This window comes from Panthera uncia, assembly GCF_023721935.1.
Source record: "Panthera uncia isolate 11264 chromosome C1 unlocalized genomic scaffold, Puncia_PCG_1.0 HiC_scaffold_3, whole genome shotgun sequence".
In the NCBI taxonomy this organism is placed as follows: Eukaryota; Metazoa; Chordata; class Mammalia; order Carnivora; family Felidae; genus Panthera; species Panthera uncia.
Genome location: NW_026057584.1, coordinates 72,821,728 through 72,845,854, shown reverse-complemented (window position 1 = coordinate 72,845,854; position 24,127 = coordinate 72,821,728). Strand labels below are relative to the sequence as shown.

General features: G+C 40.5%; 1 protein-coding gene across 2 annotated transcripts in view; it reads right to left on the bottom strand.

Moving 5' to 3' along the window:
• The window catches only part of ACVR1 (activin A receptor type 1), a 141,190-nt gene that overhangs the window by 30,988 nt on the left and 86,075 nt on the right, over positions 1-24,127 (bottom strand). For both annotated transcript variants that reach the window (XM_049615612.1, XM_049615613.1), the window contains exons 4-8: positions 19,497-19,760; positions 16,844-17,055; positions 13,286-13,385; positions 9,470-9,616; positions 2,515-2,790 (exon numbers count right to left, since the gene is read on the bottom strand). In XM_049615612.1, the coding sequence (XP_049471569.1) occupies positions 2,515-2,790; positions 9,470-9,616; positions 13,286-13,385; positions 16,844-17,055; positions 19,497-19,760 (999 nt within the window). The remainder of the gene's footprint in view (positions 1-2,514; positions 2,791-9,469; positions 9,617-13,285; positions 13,386-16,843; positions 17,056-19,496; positions 19,761-24,127) is intronic.

The following is a 24,127-nucleotide window of genomic DNA, read 5'->3' as shown; positions in this document are numbered from 1 at the left end:
CCCTCATCAAGCCTTCAGGTGCCTGGAGCTCTAATCGACAGCTTGACTGGAACCCCCACCAGATCCTGAGCCAGAACCATAGAGCTAAGTCATTCCAAGATTGCTGACCCTCAGATGACTATGTGAGATAACGAATTTGTTATTTTATGCTGCTAAGTTTTAGAGATAGTTTGTTACCCAGTAATAGATAATTATCACACTACTTAAAGAGACAAAATATCCAAATGCAATGTGTGAACCTTGGCTGATTTCTTGTTTGAAAAAAACAGAAAAATCTGAAAATGGACATTAAATGATATTATTGAATTATCAATAATTTTAGGTTTGATAAAATGATCATGCAGATATATTTTGGTATTTTTAAGAGATGCATTTTGAAATATTTAGAAGTGTTGTGATGTCTGCAACTTATTTTCAAATGTATCAGCAAAGATACACGTTCAGCTACATATAGATAAAGCAAATATGGCAAAATTTTAACAACTGCTGAATCTAAGTGCTGTGGGTATGAATGATCTTTATACTTAACTATTCCCTCAGCCTTTCTGTATGTTTGAATTTTTTATAACAAAAAGTTAGAAAAATAAATACAATACTGAAATTTTTGCAGTTTCAATAATAGAACATGATTTCTAATGAGTGATCCTTAATTTCTGGGTATAAAGTGAAAAATTAAACAAATGATGATCTTACAGGACGAGCTGTCTTCTGTTCAAAGGATCTACTCCCTGAATAATAAACATCTTAACACAGATGTTTCTACAAATCTGTGTATCTAACTGGAAGGCTACAGGCCAGAAGAAAGACGAATCACGAATTACTTGGACTTACTGAAAAACACCTCTGACTCCCTATCAAGTCCCATAACCAAAGCCAACAGCCTCCTCAATTTTCCATCTCCCCTAGACCACTGGACTATAACAGCAACCACCCTCTGAATGCTTATCATTTGCAACGCAAGTATTGTAACTTCTGAATCTTGTAAGAATCATGTGAGGTAGGCATAAGTGATTTTTAGTAACATGAGTAATAGTTGAACGCAGCATTATGAACATTTGAAACAGTACAGAAGTACAGTGCACAGTGTCAAACGTTAAAGTGTTCCTTGCTAAGCCCTTACCCTAACATCGAAAATAAGTGGTCGTGTACTTGGGGCAGGTAAATAGATTAAAACATCCGCACAGATATACGGGGTGAATAACTGGGAAAATCAGGATTCCAGCCCAAATCACCCTGCTCCAAAAGCCATGGCATTGCCATGAAAGTCCAATACACCACAACTACAACTGCAAAGCAACAAAAAGCTTTAGAGCCATGCCCTTTCAATGCTATCCTTAGTAGCTGTCTTCTCACACTTGCAAAACATTGTAAAATAATTCTCAGCATGAATGCAAAGACTGTAAAGAAATACAAAAGAAATGAATTTTCCTGACATGTCGAGTCTTTTGTGTTTAAAAACAAGAATAAATTCTATCATTTATATCATAGAGCTAATACTGTCTAAACCTTTATCAGCCTACAAGTATGGGAATACTAGGAACAATAACTACAGGTATATGGAAGAAAATAATATAAATCATTTTTTAATCAAATAGAGTGAGGACTCTCAATAGTCCACTGACATGAATAACCAATATTACAATTCAGTTCCCATTAGCATAATTACTCAGCCAATATCCAAGTCTAAGTTGAAGATGGTTTTATATACAATGTCGCTATAAATGAAAACAGTCTTATTTATAATGCAATTAAAGCTCACACTGAGCAGTATCCTAACACCACAGGAATGAGGTATCCCAGCAGGGCAAATTGCGAACTGGGTTAGGTTTTCTCTTTCTTCATTGATAATTTTGCCATGGTTACAGAAAAAAACAACTTTAGAAACATTTTCAAGATGAACTCATTCCCTAGGTTATTTGTGTACCTACTTTGTGTAAAGGTTTGGGAAATGAGAATGCTACACACTATTGGTTGCCTCTGAGGGTGGGCTGGGGCAGCGACGCACTGCATGAGCCTGAAGTGACTTTCCAAAGTAATGCGAAGGTCTAACTTTCGATAGACATTTGGATTTTACAGCACTTGTCAAAACTCTGAGAATGTATTACTTAACGTTTGTTCGTTTCACATGAAATTGAAATTTCACCTGGAAAGAAAAAAGTAAACACACAGTAGTCACTCTGGGGAATGACACAGTGGTATACATGCTCGAGTCTTTACAAGAAACGGCTCTTTTGTGTGCAGTTTACTTAATGCATCAAAGATTAAGATGGATTGATGAGAGGGGATGGATGATGTGTGGCAAAGCTTAAGAACAGTAAAATGCTGATGGCAGAACCTAGGCGGTGGGTATACAGCTATTCACTATGAAGTTCTTTTGATTTGTCTGCGTGCTTGACATGTTTCATAACGAAAGGTTGTGTGTGTGTGTGTGGGGGGGGGTGGATGCAACCTAGCTAAAGGATGGACTGCAACAGAAGTAAAAATGGTAATTAAGAAATATTTTTAAAAATTTACCCAAATCTGCTATGCAACACTGTCCATTCTTCTTAACCAGGATGTTTTTGCTCTTTAAATCTCGATGAGCTATGGCTGGTTTCCCTTGGGTCCCAAATATCTCTATGTGCAAATGTGCGAGACCACTAGCTATAGACAGCACTATTCGCAGGCAGCTAACTGTATCCAGAGTAGTAAGCTGAAGATAGTCATACAACGATCCCATTTCGTGATAATGTGTAATTAACCATAACTGGGTACTGGAGTGTCTTGATGTCATGTCTGAAGCAATAAAACCTGGAAAGAGCAAGAACAAAATTAGCAGACATGTAAGAATTTCACATTATAACTTTCGGTACACAGAAATAGAAACCTATAAGATAGATACCTATAAGATAGATAGATAAGATAGATAGATACCTACAACAAAAAATCATTCAACTTCCATGAAAGGAGGTTTACAGAGGCATCAACAGAAAAATGCAATACTATTTATTCCATAACAAGGTACTGCTAATGAATAGGAAATTTCCATATTCATTTCCATGACAAATAATCCTTTAAAATAGTATACATTTCATTAAGATAGGAATAATATCTTCGTGTTTACCCATAATGATAGCATCAAACTCTTTATCATGCTCATATTCCAAGCACAGATTATTCATCGACCACCCAAAAAGAATAAAAAAACATAGTATCTAGGGGCACCTGGGTGGCTCCATCGGTTAAGCGACAGACTCTTGATCTCGGCTCAGGTCATGCTCTCACAATTTGTGTCAGCGCTCTGCGCCGACAGTGTGGCGACTGCTTGGGATTCTCTCTCCCCTCTCTCTCTGCCCTTCCCCCATTCACACTCTTGCTTGCTCTCAAAATAAGTAACCTTAAAAAACATTTAAACATTAAAAAAAAACATATAGTATCTAGACACCTATGTTCTCATATTGACTCTGCCTGTGATTTGCTGTGTAATACTGGGCCACTCGTTTAGGTTCTCTGGATTATCTCTACTCAGATGAAAGATAAAGGGATAAATTTATATTAAATGACTGACTACTCATCAAATAAAAAAGAAACCAAATATAATAAGCACCTATGATGCTCTTTGTCAATCACACAAGAAAACTAAGATAATAGTGTCTGTTGGCTAGAGAAGAAGACAGATATAAAAAGGAAAAATTACAATATAATGTAATGAATATAATGAAAAGTACTGTTACATCTGTAAAGGGCAACATGAGTCCCAAATAGGGACTGCTAATAATTCAGACCAGATGTTACAACAGGCTTCCACCAAGAAGTGATAACTGAAGTGGTCTTTTCAAGACCACTTTTCAAGACTTCTTTTCAAGAAGTGAGATTTGACAGAGGTCAATAAAATGGTAGGAAGAGATTTTTCTAGACATTCTGAGGGGACCCTTGAGCAAAGTGAATGACCTCTAGAACTTTCTAACCTATGGAATAAATTGTGATGTGCATGATTGCCTTTTCTGCTAGAGGTGTTTTCCATGCACTCACTCTCACATGCTCTCTCTCTCCATATATATATACATACACACACACACACACATCTTTTTATATACACACATATACATATTTTATATATGCACATGTAAATATTTATACAACCACACACATAATACACAAACACATAATACACACACACACACACACACACACACACACACACACACAAATACCCCGCTAATGTCCACTACAGGCAGTGACATTTGGAACTTATAAATAAAAGAATATTAAAAACAAAAGAAAAGATGTGGCTTCAGGAAGGATTAAATGACTTGTGAAAGGATGTAGAAAAACACAAATACGTGGAACATGCCTCACACTTGCATAGTGCTCGATATAAAATTCCTGTCACTTTCACATGTATTTTCTCATGGGATTTTTCTCAATACACTAGTAACACAGGTATCATTACAGTCAGTTTATAAAAAATGAAACTGCTGCTAGGAGATGCCAAATTACACATCCATTAAGTAGCTGCCGACCCCAAGTTTGGTGCTAGCCATCTGGGTACACCGTTGCTTACACAGAAAACTCTGGGAACAAAGAAATGTCCCCTATTTGATCGTCATCATCAGCAACAGAAGCAGCTAGTAAATACTGGGACTAACAAGGTGCCAGGCGCAGTTCTACACGGTCTGCACATAATCCTCCAAAAATGACAGAAAGGAGGCAGAGGACATGATTGACGTTAAGGCCAGTAATGGTCCCAGTAGCCTGGCTCTAGAACCCCTACTCTTACCCATGATGCCATACTGCCCCCAAACAAGCTCCTTTCTACTCAGAGAAAGACAATTTGACACTTGTATCCATTGGACATCTGCGAAGTAAAGGAAATAATGTTTCCACACGTGATACCCTACCTCCTTCTCCACTTCCCTCTGAGCTGGTTCCCCCAGGCAGCCTCACTCCTGCACGCCTTCCCCTCTCCAGTCTGTGTCACCCCATAGTCATTTCTCCTGGAGCCCTTCACAGGCCATAATATGTGTACTTATCTATTAGTCATTCTTACTAAAGAAAATGTTTCTGCTTTATCCTTTTAAACCAAATGATATTGTTAATCATGTTCAAAAATAAATATCCTAAACTATAAGCACCACTGAAAAGAAATTAAATTACTGTTTGTGTATTTATATAGCCTCTACTGATTTCTCTGCTTAAGGGAGAAAGAACAGTCTCTGACTGACTGATTGATGAAAGCGAGAGAGAGAGAGAGAGAGAGAGAGAAAAAGGAAGAAAGAAAGAAAGAAAGAAAGAAAGAAAGAAAGAAAGAAAGAAAGTTTATTTATTCACTTACCTTCCCCTAAGCCCCTTAGGTTTCAGAGAAGGATTTTGTTTGTCCCATTAATTATGCTCTAGACCTTCCAGGAAAATGACTTTTAAATAGGCAGGATTTCTTTTTAACTGTTTATCTCCCAAGTGTGAATTATAGAACTACATTTGTTTGAGAGTGCTAGAGTATTTTTATGGAACTTTTGCAATTTCAGTCAAAGCTCTCTACTGTTAGGGAAGATTGAACAGGTACCTGGGCAGAACGCAGGCACAGCCATTGGATGTGTTCATTAACAGGGAGAAAAAGTGATTAGAACAAAAGCCTCTTAGGAGTGCCTGGGTGGCTCAGTCAGTTAAGCGTCTGACTTCAGCTCAGGTGATGATCTTGCGGTCCGTGAGCTGGAGCCCTGCACTGGGCTCTGTGCTGAGAGCTCAGAGCCTGGAGCCTGCTTCAGATTCTTGTGTCTCCCTCTCTCTCCACCCCTCTCCTGCTCACACTTTCTCTCTCTTTCTCTCTCAAAAATAAACAAATATTTAAAAAAATTTTTTTAAAAAAGAACAAAAGCCTCTTATTTAACAGCTAAAGTCATCCTCCCAGCCTCCTCAAAAATGAAAATAAAACCCAAAATATTATGTTAGGTCACCAGTGGCCCCTGTGAGCCTCTCCTTGGTGACCCGCCCAGGAACCAGGAGCTGGGTAGCTATGACAGCTGAGGAGTGAGGCCACTACACTGTGGGGCACGTGCTGTAGAGTGTTGGGCCCCAGAGCTGGATGGCTGGGTACCAACCGGCTCCACCATTCCCGAGCTGGGTGATCTCACACAAGTCATGTAAGATCTCCACCTTGGCTTCCTCATTTGTAAGATAAGGATAACGTCATCATCAATCTCAAAGGAGTACTGTGAGAATAGAAGAGTAATTATAGGTACAGTGCTTCATATGATGCCCAACACAGGAAGTATGGAGAATAGCTGGTTAGTACTACATTTTAGAATAGCTCAGTATTCAATTAAAGCCACAACAATTTTGTAATGTACTATCTTTTGCGGGTGGCTTCCTTTACTTCCACTTTGGTCTCAAGAAATTCTGATTAAATGGTTAGGCAGTACCACTTAGGAGTATGAGGCAGTTCTAGAGATGGAGGGTGGCAATGGTTGTACACGGAGAATGTACTTAATGTCACTGAACTTCCTGCTTAATAGGATTAAAAAAGTAAACTTCACATTTTACTATTTTTTTTTTTTTTAAAGAGTGTAAGATGAGACTTTGGAGTAAAATTCTCACATTGACTCAACTCCCTTGGTCTTAGTTATGAGGAAAAGAACGCTCAGCAACATATAACTTTGGCCAAAAGTCACACAGTGGGGTTGTTAGTGGTGCTGAGAGTAGAAACCAGCTTCTCAAGTTCCTGACCACCGTTCCTGCCACCACATAGCACAGCCTCCCATTACCCTCTTGTCTGTTGACTTCTACACCAGACAGAGCAGAAGGAAGAGCTGAAAGCCACACGAGTCATTTGAAAGATATTGTTGGAGGGGGATAAACAATGAGGGTGCGGAGTTTTATATGTATGCATATATGTGTAAATGTTTGTAATTTTTTTACTCTGAGGGGCTAGAGTTAGCAATACTCAAGGGTGGATGGATATCATGATCTGATAGCCAATACAACATGCTCCTTTGATAGAAAAGGAAATGATCACAGAAAACCTTAAAGTCTCTATATCCAGAAAACTGGTACAGCAAGGGAAAGAAGTTGAACCAAATTTAGCCAAAAAAGAAAAAAAAGAAAAAAAAAAAAAGAAAAAGTGATGCATTTTTTAATGAGCTTTCTCAACTAAAAGAACTACACAGTAAAATCAGTTCATACAGCTGCAATTATGATGATGTTATTAGAAGGATCTCATGAACACAGAATTTCCTTGGATCATTTGGTAATAAGAAATGAACAGTGTTTTGCAACTATGTGGTCACTTCTCTCATGTGAATCATTATTGCAAAAGTGACTTTCAGATTTCTCTTATGATTAAATCTAATTTACAACAAACATTTACTGAGCACCTACCATGTGCTGGGGTACTGTCCTTGGTTCTGAGTATGAAAGTAAAAACAATGGAAATGATTCTTGTTCTCCGTATACAATGGAATGGTATCACAGTTCATTTAACTCAAAAGCACTGATAAAGTGATGATTTGCATAGCCTCGCAATATCTAGAGCGTTTTGCTCGATGAACCTGTGAGCCCATGAGAATAAGAAGGGGTGCCTAAACATGCCCTTCTTCTAATGAATCTCAGAGCCCACATACGTACTTATTAAGAGTATGTGCACCCGCCCATTAACAGAATTCCACCCTTGAAAGATAAGTACTTCTTATACATCACGGCTTCTAACATAACTGACGCTTTATCGGTTACTCAACCTGTCTGTCCCCGTGTCAGAGGAACAATTGGGACATTTAAGGATAGTTTTGACTGTGGATGAATTTTCACCTTATTCTCTTCACTGTAGAATCACAGAAGCAGTTCCCCGAGCTAGCTACCACATAGAGTACAGAACTGTGATTTAGAGACAGACTGCCCAGCGTGACTCTCAGCTCTACTCTCTAACCTGATGGGTGCCGGGAACCTCTATACCTTGGTTACCTCATCCGTTAAAACTAATGAAACAAGAGTATCCACCCTCTTATGACTGTGGTAAAGATTACACGAGAAAATGCACATTAAGCGTGTACAGCAGTGTAGTAGTAACTAGTGTAACTGGTGTTGAGTAGTCATTGCTGTTACACACGTGCGTCGAACTATGACACAAAGTAGTATGTGAGCAGGGCCACAGCGCAGTTACAAAGCGAGGGCATGCAGAAAAGCACAAGTAAGTCCTCTGGGATAAACTGAAAGGGAATTGGGCAATTTTGATGGAAGGAGGAGTCGGCGGAGTGTGGGGTGGGCTCATGGGTGATCAAGACCACCGAACGAAGGTACGGACACTTGAATGTTCGTGGCAATCCCCAGTAATGGCAAATATCAGAAGTGGCTGCTCTCTGGGGATATTTGTAGAGGAAGCCTGAGACTCCATGGGACCCCAACAAATAAGGAGTCTGGATTGGCAAGCCCAGAAGGCACAAATGTGGCAGGCCATGCAGGAGTCATCAAAGACTCCATGAGAAGTATAGCAGGGGAGCAAGATGGACTGGAAACGGGAGACCAACAGCAATGATGCAAGTGAGCACGACTGGGTGACAGTGAGAGCCCAGCAGGTAAGGTAAGGGGAGAAGACAGCAGCAGAAATCCACGATTCTAAGATGGAACACACAACCATCCTGTCAAAGCAAAACTGTAGACAACTGTCAAACCGTTATTTGCGGACAACCTGACTCGGGTTTAATACGAAATTGGCAGCGATGGAATAGAAATAAATTCTAGTAATGGCCTTCCTATAAGCCACATCTCACCCAATAGCCATGAGGTGTCCAACACTATCCTATAGAGTCCATTTCAATATAAACTTTATACCCACCAATAAAGAACTCTGAGCAGCATTCCCCATACATGTATTAGTATAAACACATTTAGAGAAACTTTCCAAAGACACAGAAGTCAATGGGAACAAGGAATATTCTCACCCCTTATACTTCCAAAGCAGTATTTCAATGGGCTCCTCACATATTTCACAAATGGTTCTAAGCCTTCGTTTCCAAATTAAAATGGATGCTAAATCCCTCTGTAAATCTGGGCTTTAAAAACCATGCCTAGTTTGAGGGAACGTGCATTTAATTATGATGTCCCTGGGAGCTGTGAATCTCTAGGAAATCGTCCAAAGAGCTTTCTTAGTTTGATTCAATAAATATTCAAAAAGGGTGCGGTAAGTAGAACAACGGAGGAAGCCTTGAAGTGAACAATATGGGGTAAATTTTTGTTGCTTAAATAACAACCTACAGAATAAGAATTAGCAATAATGATTTCATTTTCATCATCCAGAGAATCTTCAAACTTCGCTTCTTTGCAGATTGAAACAAGAAATTAGCATTAAAAGAAAATTAAACTTTATATAAATGCTGACGATCCCTATTATCCCTTTTCGGGGGAGACTTGCAAATTCACATCCACCAACTCTGGAGAGGGCAAAGGGAGGCAACTCTTTGTTTCTGGATAAAATTAACGAGGGGATTATCTTTGTACTTACCTAAAATATTTTCATGCCTCAGCATCACAGTGTTGTACAATTCTGTTTCCCTGAACCATGACTTCTCATCCCGGGAGGAGAAGATCTTCACAGCGACGTTCTCCCCCTGCCAACTGCCCCTCCACACCTCACCATACCGGCCCTTCCCTAGAGAAAGCAACACAGAGGTGACGTGGGACTGGAGAACAGGAGAGGTAGCCAGGACATCTCTTGCCTGCAACTATTACCCCCTTCTACTGTTTACTTGCAAGAACTGAATCTGGGGCTATAAACACCACCACCTTTCTCCCGTGAAGACATTCAAAAGTAAGCCGGAAACTGCCCCTCCTGGCCACCCACTGTCATAACAAATTCAACACCCTCAGTGTCTGCACAGTACAACTGGCTGCTAATTACGAAGTTTACAGTTAAATTCCTCTATTAAAACCTATGAAACATGTATGGTTTTTAAAAGCACCTGAAAGCTAGTGAAATTAAGAAAATGGTACAGAGTATTAGATTTCACTGTTATGCTGAAAGCCAAAAATTTAAAAAAATAAAAAACCTGCACGTGTCCAAATTGAATACCTTTCTGGACTCCTTCCCTTCAAACAAGATCAACATAGATATTTTCTTGGGAGTCCAAATCTGTGAATTTACATATGCATTTATATTTTTCATAAGGGAGAGGCTATTAAGTTTGAGATACGCGTTCTGAAGGATCCCCCCCCCCAAAAAAAATCACACGTAAACACACACACAAAAAACAGTGCTGTGTAGGAGACCGACAAGCAGCCACTACCTTCCCTACAGGATTTCTTGGCAGAGGATATATTTCAAAAGAGGATTTGCAGAGTCTTAAAGACATAATCCCAGAACAGTTCTGATTCCCGACATTGGTCATGGGTATTTGCTTGTTAGACAGCCCCTGTGGTGCCAGAAGTGGGCCACATTGCAAAGGCCCCTTGGAGAAGGCATTTCCCAAAACATGGTGTCTCTAGTTTGTGATCTGCTCTGTGGGGGGCACGCCCCCTCCTACAGCAGAAACACATCCGTCAGCCTGTCCACCACTTGTTCCCTCTTCCATTCTTCTCCTTAATTATAGGTGGGGGTGATGGGGGAGGCTGGGAGGAGGAGGTAATTACCACGAGACTATGGGGATCAACACAGGGTATAATCAGGGTAAAGACACACGCGGCACCTAGATACAACAAAGGCAGGAGATACACCTTGCGGGGCAGTGGGGCTTTCCACCGGGCCAGTGGCTGCTGGGAGTCACAGCTTGTAATAAGCAGCTGCAGCACCACCTGCATGCACAGGAACATAGCTCTTTGCTAAAAAAAACTAAGCCAAACATGGAGGAAGAAACCCAAACATGGAGGAAGCAAGCTCGCCTATCCAGGTGATTATGTCCTGACACAAAATCCAAACCACTCAATCTAGAATCCCTCATGATAAACAATGTCCCTATTAAATACCAATGACTACTTCCAAAAGGATGTTAAATGGGGCCAGGAAGTCATCATTGTGGGCTGCTGTCAGGTCACAAAAATAGTATTTAGAGCAGGACTAATTTTAATACAGTCATAGCAATTGCCCAGCATTTGTAGTGCGAGATGAAGGCTAGTGCTAAGACAGTATAAAATAGGCTGCTACAAAATAGTATGCTGATCTTTTCTTGCCTTTGGTAAAATTCTGTATCTTTATTTGCCCTTTGTCCTCATATTCTCATTAGGAAGGAGAGAAAAAAAATGCCGGAGAATTGTATACATTACTATGAAGTTGCCTTAAATCCTAATCCTTTTTTTTTTTTTTTTTTTTTGGTAAGAAAACAGAGATGGATGTCAGGATAAGTAGACAGATTTAAAATAGAAACGTACTTCAACTTCAATGGTTTTCAAATGCTTTTAAGTTGTCAAATGCTTTTTAGAAATGCAACCTTATGTGGAAGTCGCTAAAAACAGAAGCAGGACTGCCCAAAAGTACTGGCCATGGAGCCCCCATGGAAATCCCTAAGGTATCTGAAATTTGGGGGGTTCACTAATCACTATCTGGTAACAACTGATCTAGTCCAACTTCCCATGCTTTTGAACCCGAAATGGTAACGTGCTATCCAAGCAGTTCATCCCATACTTTTTATTCAAGACTGTACCACATGAACACTAACTATAAGCTACTGAAATGGCATTGCTTTTATGAAAGTCTTTAGCACCGAAGCAACAAAATGCTATAATTGAATTTACACTATTTCAAAGAATGCTCAAGAATATCCACACTACCCCAAACAGCATGTCTTTTTAAAGGCACAGTAATATTTTGCCCTTTGGACTCTGGGCTCAGTCTCTCAAAACTGCTATTGAGATCGGCTGCCCTGTGAATGGTCACCATCCATGGGACAGGAGGGTAGGGGGAAGCGAGACAGGAAAACATCCCTGTCACTGCCTTCTCACTCCTACTCAAATACCTGTCCCTGTTCATAATCAAATGGGATGTCAGGTAGTACAAGAGGACAAGCCTGGTTGTATGCAATGGGCACATTTGGGGCTTTTCCATTTTTCTCTGCCCACCACGGTCCACTGTAGAAGAGAAACATGAAGTGTGGTTCAGAGACAGCCCCAGCGGCTGCAGACCTACAGCAGAGGCAAAGGACTCCTGCTGGCCCCCTGTGTGCCTGAAGGCAGCGCCTGCTGCTCCTACCAGGCTGCCTACCCCCCTTCCCATTATCCGGCCTGAGGGGGTCCTGATTTCCATGAAAACAGAAAGAAAAGTCAGAGGGTAGCAGCCAAGTGGTGAAGGCGGCTAATGGCAGCCAGCCACCTCCCAAAAGCAAAAGATGGGATAACTGGAGCTGCAAAGAAAAGAAAGCCGGAGAAATAGAAAGAGCATGTAGGGGCGCTGCCTACCTATCCGCCCCATGGCCATTCCTGCACACCGTCCAAAAGAGAAATTCATGACAACTACCAGGTGATCGGAAATACCCGCCAAATAAAAGTAAAACTACTAAAACTCAGGACTTCCCAAAAAAAGGGCATTTTGTACCATCTTCCCGGAGGGCGGTCAGCAATTGATAAACAGCCCATAAAAAGGTCACAAATTTTGACCCAGGAACCCCAATTCCTGGGAATTTATTCTGAGCACTCAAAGACGCAAGGCATGCAAAAGCCTTTCTGAGCAGTACCATGAAAATTCAACAATCATTCAAAAGATCATGATTACATAATCTTTTAAAATACTTGTGATGTGTACAGATAGATGGAAATGTACATGAGCTTAAAACTGACAGGAGGAACACAAATCGTGTACACACTATGTTACATCTATATATAAACCTGTTCCTAGACGGGGAAAATAGAACAGGCCACAGAGGAATGGATATCACTCTTGTTTAAATACAACAATTTTAAAGGTAGCCTTAGTAAATTTATCTCATTATTTTTAAAGTCAGTGGGAGAGTGAGTGGGATTGGAGAACTGCCATAAGCAAGTGTATTGTCCAAACGCCTACTCACCTCAGATCACTCAATGCCTGTAGTCAGGAGCAGCCATACTATACAAATTCTTTTCTCATTCCTTCCCATCACCCCAAAGGGTCTACCTACAACTAAAGGCTTTTGATTAGCCATTCTGCATACTAACTAGCAACAGATTCCTTTGACAAGAACTTCAACAAGTTGAGGTGCTCTGACGCAGGTCAGAGCGAACAGATACATAGCCACACCGTGTCCTGTGATTTCATGAGCAACGGGCAGCAAGGGGCAGATTTTTCAAGTCCCACCCTGCCTCTAGAGCCACAGCGAACATTGCAGATAACCCACAAAGGAATAGAAAAAAGAATTACCGACACACTCCAACAGTGTGATCTGACGAGCCACCGTTCTTTGTACCAGAAAAGGGAGGCCAGAGCCGCTTCCTGATGTACATGAATGATCCAATAAATCCTGTGGTTCAAGACAAGGAGAAAAAAAGAAACTACTGAGAAACAGTTCCCGGTTCAGAGTATGAGCACGCGTATCACGGCAACACTCACGGACACAGCAATCCTGGACATGTGGCCCGTAAGTGTGCACAGAACGTCCCACTGGAGGAAGAACTGGTTTTCTTAGGAAAACCAAAAGCTAGCCCTTTCCCCGATAGAAGACAGGTTTGCTGAGGGATAAGCAGTCTCTTTGTGCATCCAGAGTTTTAGAATAAAAATATATATATATATTTAAAACAAAACAAAACAAAACAAAACAAAAAACGCTGAGGGCACAAAGTCAAAGATGCAAATTACAAAGTCCCAGGAGCAAGGCTGAGTGCAAAGGGAAGCAAGAGAAAGAGCAGCAAGTGGAGCAAAAAGAGGGGCCTTCAAGTCCAAGGCTGGGCATAACTAACCACGTTCTGCTCTGTTCATAACTATCTATGAAAGGATTCACTATAGTTGGCATGCCAACTAAGGAACTCTAAAAAGGAATAAACGAATTAGGAATAAGGAACAAACAATTCTAATGTTGCTTATATTGGAAAGACTCCAGTGGCCACGTGGGTCATCTCCCTGGTACACACAAGCAGAGAAGGGCCACCTGGATGGAGGTTACCCTTTAGGTAGGTGAGGAACAAAAGCATCACAAAAGTTAACCCTCGATGTCATTTCCCGGTGTGAATTATACACAAAGCAGAGAGGAAAAATAAACTTTCATTTAAAACATAAAACCGTGCCCCAAACCTACTGGAACATACTGTGGGAAAAACTCCCAATTAGTTCATTCATAAGTTTTTCCTTCTTATTGTCAGTGCAAGTCAAAGAGTAGATGCCTTTTTGTATCAGGACGTAATAATTTGTAATACACAGTATTGTGCCCACGGTGATAGGTGTTGTGGTTGCAGTAATGTTGAGCTGACATTCCCCAAAGCTCATCCTTTCCCAGACGTTTTAGCTAGCCTGTTAGAGCAATACATTGATTTATCTGCATTTCATCTTCTTTTCCTTACTCTAAGCACCACTGGGAAGTACTGTTGATCAGCAAAATTACCAAAATCTGAACATCCAAAGGAAGATATTTAGAATCCTTAAAAACCACAAAATGGATAATCAACAAGAAATTGAATGTAGATCAAGCAGTTCCATATCTCCCTAACCATCTCTTTTGCTGTTCTGTTTTCTCATTATTCATTCAATTTTTTTGAGAGAATAACTCTGAAAATTAAACAAACGTGTTGTTTTTTCATCATGTATAATCATGGTTTTAAATCTGGTTCATAGACTTAAGGCGGGGGAGGAGAATCAACCAGACTAACAAACATCTACTTCAACTCCTGGATCCCAAGGCTTCTTTTTCAATGTAGGAACCTGTTCAGTAAGATAGAGTTTGTTGAACCACATATATGAGCACATCACTTAAATAAGCAAGTATATAGATGAATAATGATAACTTGTTTTAAACAGTGTTCCTTACTGTGCTATCATATCGTTATATACTGTCATCCAACATGGCTGTGTTGAGAAGACTATTTTAGCATACACTCCCATTCCTCTTCCAGACTTACAGAAGCTACTTAACAGCATTTTACACTAGATATTCCTATCATTGTCCATTGTGGTTGGCAAGCTCTGGGGAACAGAGTTCTGACTAATCTACTTGAGAATCCTGCTTCGCTAAAGCTTTCTCAGGATTCAGCCTCATATCTTCTTGCTACTGACTCAGTAAACTCGTTTAATTTTCCTTAATATTTGAAATAAACTCCAAAATACATTTCTAACAAAAAACCGTGGTTCTCTTCTTTGGGAAACAGAACGCCCTCTTCTCCTGTTTTCCCAGTTCTGCTGTACTACAATCTAAATAGATAGGTGAACGGAAGAAAACGAGGTTCCTTCCCCCTTTCCATGCAAAAAAGTACACCTGACCGGTGGCCCAATAGCAGGGAAGGCAGAGGAGGATGGGATATTTCCTAGCCTGTATCAGCTACCACCAAATGTTTTAACAACTAGCCCAGTTGGTCCAAGAATAGCGCCAGAGCTACAAAGACAGGTGAGGGTGAGTCTTCTCCAGCAAAACGGTAGTTGCAGGGCAGGCTTAGGTGGAGAAGGACCAGACACTATTAAGCTTGTCCCCTAGCAGCACAAGACTTAATATGAGATGATCTTAGGTGATGCATGGCCATGGCATTAAATAACATTGAATCACATTAGAAAGCTATGACCTTGATGGTCTTCCATCAAATTATGACAAGGAGAGTCTCGATTTCGTATTAGCATGTCTTTAACACCTAACACTCACTCATCTTCACCTTTTTCAAAGGATGCATCAGACTCAGCATAGCATCACTTCAGAAGGCTATTACTTCTCTCTTTTGCATTTTATGGTAACCTATTTATAGCAAGCGGTTCCCTTGTCTCACTTGAAGTTTAAAGTTTCTGTAAAATTAACACTCAACAATTTTAAAAGTAAGAAAGGAAGACACATTTTAATGTGATTTCATTTAAAAGTATGCAAAAGAATAACTTTAAAACATATAAATACAATGGTGTCTGACACTGAGTTGTCCATAAATGCAGCTACCAGCCACATGTTGGCTTTTAGCAAGGGAAATGTGGCTAGCCTGAACTGATATACATGCTGGGACTGTAAAGTATACATCAGATTTTAAAAACTTAGTTGCAAAAAAAAAAAAAGGGAAGGAAAGAAAAGAATGTAAAATATCTCATTCATCATTCTTTATGGTTAATGATTATATGTCAAAATGATAATTCTATTCATTTGGTTAAACATATTATTAAAATTAATATCAGCTATGGTGGGGCTTTTTTAAACTTTTTTTTTTTTTTTTTTTTTGTTAAGGAGCCACTAGAAAACTTAAAATTAAATATATGGCACACATATTTTATTGGATACCACTGTTTAACCAAATGGCTACACTCCACAAGGGGGCAGCACAGGAGCATGAAAAGTTTAATTGCTGCTTTTTTGGATGTCAAATTTTAAAGTCTTAAATTACAGGGTGTTAAAATAATCTAGAAAGGAAAGTGATTTTAATATTAAGCAAAGGTGCTTTTTTGAAAGTACTTTTATTGCTAAAAATAGAGTAACTGAATTACTTCAAGCCCCCCCCCCCCGACCCCGAAATTATAGGCAACCATTCTCTGTACCTTTTCCCTTACTCCCAAAAGAAAAGTAACTACCAAGAATCTACTAAAATAAATCCCCCCCCTTATTTAATATAAATGCCTAAAATAAATGTTCTCCTATAGGGGAGACTAAACAGGTGCCAACATATGCTTGCCTAGGACACAAGTGACCAGTGGTAAGTGTGCACGTTGTCCAGTCACCAGCTACTGGTTAGCATTTCATGGTGGGAATGGGAAAGTATCTTTAGCCATCTTTGTTATGGTTGGGATTCCCTGGGGTCACAAACTCACTGCTAAAGTGCTGTCTCCAACATTGGTGGTGATGAGCCCTTCGATGGTGCCGTACTCCACATCTCTGGGATTGAGGCGTTCTTGATTGCGCCTTTTAAATTTTCGGAGAGCGACTCCCAGTAGGCAAGCTAGAAGGCATACTGCAAACACTACAGACAGAATAATGAGGCCGACCTCCAAGTGGAAATTCTGTGTTCCAGGAAAGGATTTCCCTGGAGATGGGGGAGAAAAGGGCAATTGGCTGTAAGGATCAGTGTTTACTTACTATTCAGCATAACCAACACCTAACAAGTGGGTCCTGATGCTGACCACATAGTCTTGCAAGTCACAAACCGTGAAAACTAAAATACTTCCTAACACCTGGCCAATGGCCCAGTCATTTGAACCATTATTCATTTAGAGCCAGAGATTGAAAAGATTCCACAGAGAACCAACTGTATTAATACATGTACGTGAAAGTACTTTTCAAATATGGAGTACTACACAAATCTCTGTACAAATGCTTTATCCTCAGCCCTTACAGAAATTATGACGTAATATTCCTATGAGAAAGCACTATCTGAGTTAAATCCAAATCACCCAATCTGTGGTTCTCCTCAATGTATCTTGGATGTTTACCGCAGAATTCTCATTGATCTTTTCACATCACGATTTCTGCCTAGGATTTCTGCCTAGGAACCTATTCATTCATCTGTTCTTTTACTCACTTATCCAATATTCATTCACTCACTCAAAACATTCATTCACTGATTCACTCACTCGCCTAATCACTCATTCACCCCCTAGCTTGGCATTATTACATTACCCATTCAAACATCCGTGCATTCACTCCAACACTCACATACCACTCAGGCAGATACACACAAAGACTTTCTACTTGCCTAGTGAGGTAAATGAAAAATTTCTTGATTGGATAGTGAAGCCCCATAATTAAGAGGTCCCCAAACAGGGGTGCCTGTGTGGCTCAGTTGATTGAGTGACCGACTCTTGGTATTGGCTCAGGTCATGATCTCGCGGTTTATGGGATCGAGCCCCACATCAGGCTCCACGCTGACAGTGCAGAGCTTGCTTGGGACCTTCTCTCTCCCTCCCTCTCTGCCTCTCTTCCTCTCTCTCTCTCTCACTCTCTGAATAAATGAATAAACACTAAAAAAGTCCCCAAACAATAATTATCTCTGAATGTCAGACCCCTTATGACATGGTGTCACCGAGCCCTGTTCTTCCCCACATATGCCTCTTTTCCACATCCCTGCCTCCTTCCACAATCCAAGTGCAAGCCTGATGTCCATTATACATTTCTTTTAACCTTCCAAATCTTGGAGATTTAACTTCCAACTTGGCACATTACACTCCATGGTACACGTCACTTGTACGATAAAGTGTCAAACTAATTATATACAACATTAAATTATAAATATTGAGCCTCCCTAATTGAATTAGAGATTCCTTAAGTAAAGAAAATAAATTTTCTATTACAACTCAGAGTCTTGCAGTGTTCTGCAGATTAGGAACTTTCCATATTGTAGGTATAACTTTTGTGTGAGTGCAGATACTTGATTGTGTCCGTCCACTCTATTAATAATAATTTAACTCACAAAGGTTAAGAGTAAAGTTTATTCCATCAAGTACCCTTTTTGTTTTAACCATTTGAATACTTAATCTCTCTCTTAAAAATCTTCTTTCATTATTCAATGAATTAACAGAATTAACATTTGCTTATCAAAATTAACAGTTTCTATATGTCTTAACGTCACCACCGTAACCGAAACACTGCACAACATAATCTTGCATCAGTTTTTTTGTCTTGTTTTGTTTTGTTTTCATTTTTCGGTCTCTCCCCCTGTTAGCTGACATTTCTGACAGTGGGCATTGCTAGTAGCCTCTCCTACTCCACTTCTTGGTTTGTTTCTTCTTTTTGTGAGTGCAAAATTAAATAATTATGCCTATTAAAAATGTACTGTAGATTAAGAGAATTAACTTTGTCTTAGAGTGAGTCTACAAAGACTAAGGAACATTAGTTTTTGATAGCAATGTAGGGCTCATTTTATGGGGAAACAGTTTCAGAGAAACACTGATTTCCACTGAAAATGGAATCCATTTGAACACAACATGGAAAAAGATTCCACAGAAACTACATGTGAAATCTTACCCAGCTTCAAGCTTCAGTAATGGTTCATTGGGAAATCAGATATGGGAGCAAAGGTTAGTGAGGCTTTGTCTCTTTCCTCAAAAAGAAGGAAACATATTCTACTCAGTCACTGGATTCTTATGTTCCATTTTACTTCCTACACACTCAACAAAGAGATGAATATTTACCAAGCCAAACTGTTTCATAAATTATGACACCATGGCTCCTCAACAGAAAAGGGTATCTGGAGCTCTTCACCTGCTCATGACTACCAAGAGAGATCTGGTCACCCAAGCTGTTCCCCAAGATGGACACATCTTGCTCACTTGCCCAAAGATATTTATCCCCCTTCAGACTTCAAAAGGCCATGCCTTTCCCTTCTTCATCTATAGCTACCCTCCTTGTCACCCATGACCTCTAGTTCAAGGAGTAGGAGGAAAAGCTTGTGGCTACTTCCATCTTTAACCCACACAGAACAACATTAACAGAAACCCTTGATCTAGAAATAGAAAAGTCCACGGGAACCTTTGGTGGGCAGCTGGGCCGTGATGTTCCTGTTACACCAGTCGCCTTGGCAACACTCCACAGCTTGGCCAGGTGATGGCGGGGTCTTACAGGTCATCTTCCCTTGCTCGTAGACCTGGAAACAGCCTTTCTGGTAGACATGGAAGCCATCATTTATGCTCAGTGAGGAAAAGCACTGCTGGCCTTCACAGTGGTCTTCGTTCCCACAGGAGAGGCCTTCACACACACACATGTAAAGTTTGGGGTTTACCTTGGGCTTCTCATCTGCAAAAAAGCAAGAAGGGAAAAGAAATCACTACATGGGTTTTACCCCCATTAGGGCAATAAGATGGTTTCTCCAAGACCATTACAACACATTCACCAAACAGCAAGTCAGGCCAAGTGTCATCACTGGCCATGATGTCCACATTTTGTTATCTTGTATTTCTCACTTGACCAACTACCAAATGATAATCGCCTCTCAGTACAGGAACACATTTATACAAACTGTGTGCTCTTTTAGATCATACCAGGCCAAAGAATAGTTATCATGTACTCAGAGGCTTCTGAGAATGAACTTCCCCTCACTGTGGTTTTCACATTCTCTTCAGCCTGATGGGCTCTCACATCCCAATTCTTACATCAAAATAAAATGTTTTTTCCAGGACATAATGCTCATCACCTTTATTTTATGTTTTTTTTTTTTAAAGGCTCCTAAGTATAGGGCAATTGTTAATGCCAGTTCCTGCTAACTCCATACTAATCCATCAACTAGTAATACAAGGAATGCTGGTGTTCCCGCCATTATCTGCAAGAGCCCAGTATAATCGAGAGTTTACAAGGATGCAGTCTGTAATTACAAATGTCTATTACCAATATTTCCAGCTAGATGCCTTAGATTAATTTTTCAATAGTGACAACACTGAAGTTTTCATGTTGATTACAATGGAAATTAATCACTGCTTACACATGTTTGCCTGGCAGGAAAAAAAAAAAAATGGCACTGATTATTGAAGATGAGGGTACAAGGAGACAAAGGGAATAGAGCAATGTTTTAAAAGTAAGGTAAGAGGTGAGACCACAGGAGCAGTCAACACCTGCTAGGTCTAAGGTGTGATGGAAAGATGTGCCTTGTCCATCAGTGAAGCACACCTAATCAGACTTCCTAATTGTCTCCTTCTGGAAACATCTGCAATCTAATTTTTGCAACCTAATTTTTCAAATCACTCTTTCTTTTCTCCTCCCTTGTGAGAATGATTAGTTCAGACTTGCTGGTCCCAACAGTTTGCACTAGGAGGGAAGAAAAGTGAAGAAAGAATGTAAACAGCCAAGTCCTAGAGGTTCCAAAGCAGTTTTCCTATAAAGAAATTCAGCTTTCAGAGCTCCCTCCAAAGGTCTATGGCACAGAGTGACTGCCTTCTGATTCTTGAACCCTCTGTAGCAGGTCTGTGAGATAACTACTTCTTTCTTAAAATAACAGGTCGGGTAGCTGCGCTTTCAAGAGGAGACCTTAAGGTAAGGTCTTTGAAATGTCAAGTTCATTTACACAGATTTGTGTGGGTGTTTGTAGAGACGTGGGTTATCTCAAAAAGAGAAAAGTGTTCTTAATCTTTCTTCTTCCCTCTTCAAAGAAGTGAAAAATAGTTCACTACCCACTGTAATGTGGGTGCCTCATCCCACAGAGTAAGTGCATGCAGACACACAGACACAAGCCTTCTATTTATAATTGACTTGCTAGTTCTTTTGAAAACCACAAGGGGCTCATCCAAGAGCAAAGACATGCCTGAAAGCAGGAGATCCAAAATAGCCGCTGACAGTGTATGTATGTCACCAGTCTCACCCCCGAGAATCAAGAGCCTCAGACATTTTTAATGAGCAAAAATTTTAATGAGCCAAAAGATAGTCTTTATTTTCCCTGCCTAGAGAAATTCCAGCACCAATCTATTTCTATGAGGATGAGAAACATATATATCTGTTGACATAACCCAGCAAAAGTTTACACTTGCCAAAAGTGAGTTGAAAGATAATATTTCCAAGGAGTCTAGACATGCTTGCCACTCTTGAATGGCACAAAGCTGGGCTGAGCATTGCCAACTATGCTGCCCAACAGGTGATGATTCTTTGGAGGGAAATGGATGGGCAGGATAAGGGGAGGGGTGGTTAACGGTATCATGTTGATTTGTTTGTGATCTACAGCAGGGAATTCAAAATACTATATTTGAAAACTGTGCCATAACACAATGTATGAAAATCTGAAACACAAACATGTATTTTAAAATCCTAAATATTTTCAGAGGTCAAAGCTATCCCAGGATATACATCCTTAGAGAGGTTGCGTCTACTGACACTGGGTTGGGGCTGAAGGATTCGTGTGAGGATGAAAGGGTAAATGAAAATAACGTTAAGAGAGTAGCTGTTCAGGGATTGATAATGGACTGAGGAGTATGCACCCCTCAACTCGTGGTGCCCATGGTGCAGTAGGAACAACCACAAACAAGTAACCGTAGGCAACAGAGGCCTCACTCACTGATCCTATGGAAACGGACAGTCCTGGTAAGAAGAATTAACAACATCTTGTGGTTCTAATAAAAAAGGTCAAATTAAAAAAAAATAATAAAATAACAACAACAATGATTTCTTTAATGTGCTCTCAGAGTGAGCTCTGCTCTTGAAATTAGAGCCCTGGGGTGCCTGGCTGGGTCCGCTGGTGGAGCATATGACTCTCGATCTCAGGGTCAAGAGTTCAAGCCCCAAGTTGGGTGTGGAGCCTACTTAAAAATAGATAGATAGATAGATAGATAGATAATAAAATTAGAGCTGAAATTGAACTCTAGCTCACAGACATTAAGATGTGGACCCCCCTTCCAAGGTCTCTAGCTTTTGACAGGATGTGGGGATGGCCTGACAGATGTTTGGAATGTAACCTACAGAATTTTGCCAGAATTGAGCAGCCCTGAGTAAATACCAACTTCAGTAAAGGTCAATTCACTATACCCAACTATGAGGCATGACAGGTTATAAACTGTAATCAGATCTTATCCTGTGGGGGTCATAAACGGAGTCAAAGGGATTCATTCATTTAGTAAACACTCTCCTTGAATCTTTACATCCCTCTACTAGTTGTATGTATGCAGATGGCCGAGGGCTGACTACCTTTAAACAGGTAATTCTTATTAAGGTGTCAAAAACTAGAGTTTCCATATCCTCACCTCCACAATCCAGAAAAAGAAAAAAGGGGAAGAAGGACAGTTGTCAGTGCTATGTGATAATTAATTTAATCTCTGATATGAGGAACCATGAGCTCAGTCCGGCTGTTAGCTAATGGGAAAGTACACAGGCTTTACCAGATTCACGTCCAATTTTGCTTCTCACCAACATTTAATCTTAAGTTGGGTATTTCTGTATAACTACTTAGAAGAGCCCATCATGAATCTATTTTTTATATACTGCCAGATATAAACACAGACCCTAAATTCATAAGAATATGAGAATGACCACATACACCACGCACATGCCTGCATGCACACACACATTAGTTAAATGCCACTTTGCCAGTTTCATCTGACAGAGTGGATTAGTCGAAGAGATGCCAAAGAGATTTCTGAGCTAGGATTACTAATTCAACAAAGAAGGTTAAAAGCAAGACAGCAGCATTTTCATATCTCAACATCCACAATTCTAAGGAACAGAGCAGGCCCCAGAATGCCCATGTCTCACTGTTTCAGTCTTGTCCAATTTTAGGAATAACCATAACATGTGTGGGCCTGTGATTTTTTATTTGGGGTGGGTTGGGGGTAGGGGGCACGCAGGGTGACAGAACTATTACAAAATCCCTTTTAGGGCCACGGGTAAGGGTCTGTGGACCTCAGATTTCTCCAACAGTGACGTACATATAGTACACATCGAGGTACACCAAGGAATGGATAATCACCTTCCGTGACTGATTTCCAACAGTACAGACAGGAAACACCGTATCTGATATGAAGCCCTTTGCACTTGCCTCTGCAAACAACTAGGAAGTGCCCTGGCAGAAGGCAGCAAGTCTACTCCACCTAATTGACATTCATTTAAATAATTCAGTAATTTAAATGTCAAGCCAGAGGTATTCCCTCTCTGCGAACCTCACCCACATTGTTTGTTCTAAAAGGCACCTCCCAGCATTACTCAGTGTTATGGCTGGCACTGTGCGCCCTTTGTATCACCAGGACCAGGTCTGTGCAAACACACTCACAGGTCTGGCTGGGAGCCGCAGGGAGTTCTTGACGCCACCTGGGAGGACTGCGGGCTGGCTCCACAACCAGAGGTGCAGGCTCAGAAGCCCAAACCTCTTAAAAGATCTCGTTCTGGGCTCATCCTCTGTGCACACCTACTCTCGTAGCCTCACGACAGACTGTTGTCACAGGAAGAAGCAGAGCAGAGAGCATCGTGGACTTTTTACGTCTGTCCACAGTTTGGGATGCTCTTGTACCTCGGAGTAAAAATCTTCACATTTATGTTTTAAGTGGGACTTGAGAAATCTAAGCACACCACCATGGGCTTATCCCCCACATTCTCAGTCATGCACTCCATAACGCTTTAAAGCATTTAAACTGATTACCATTCTAAATGGTGCACAAAACCTCACATCTCCCACTAAAGTTTGACACAAAAGA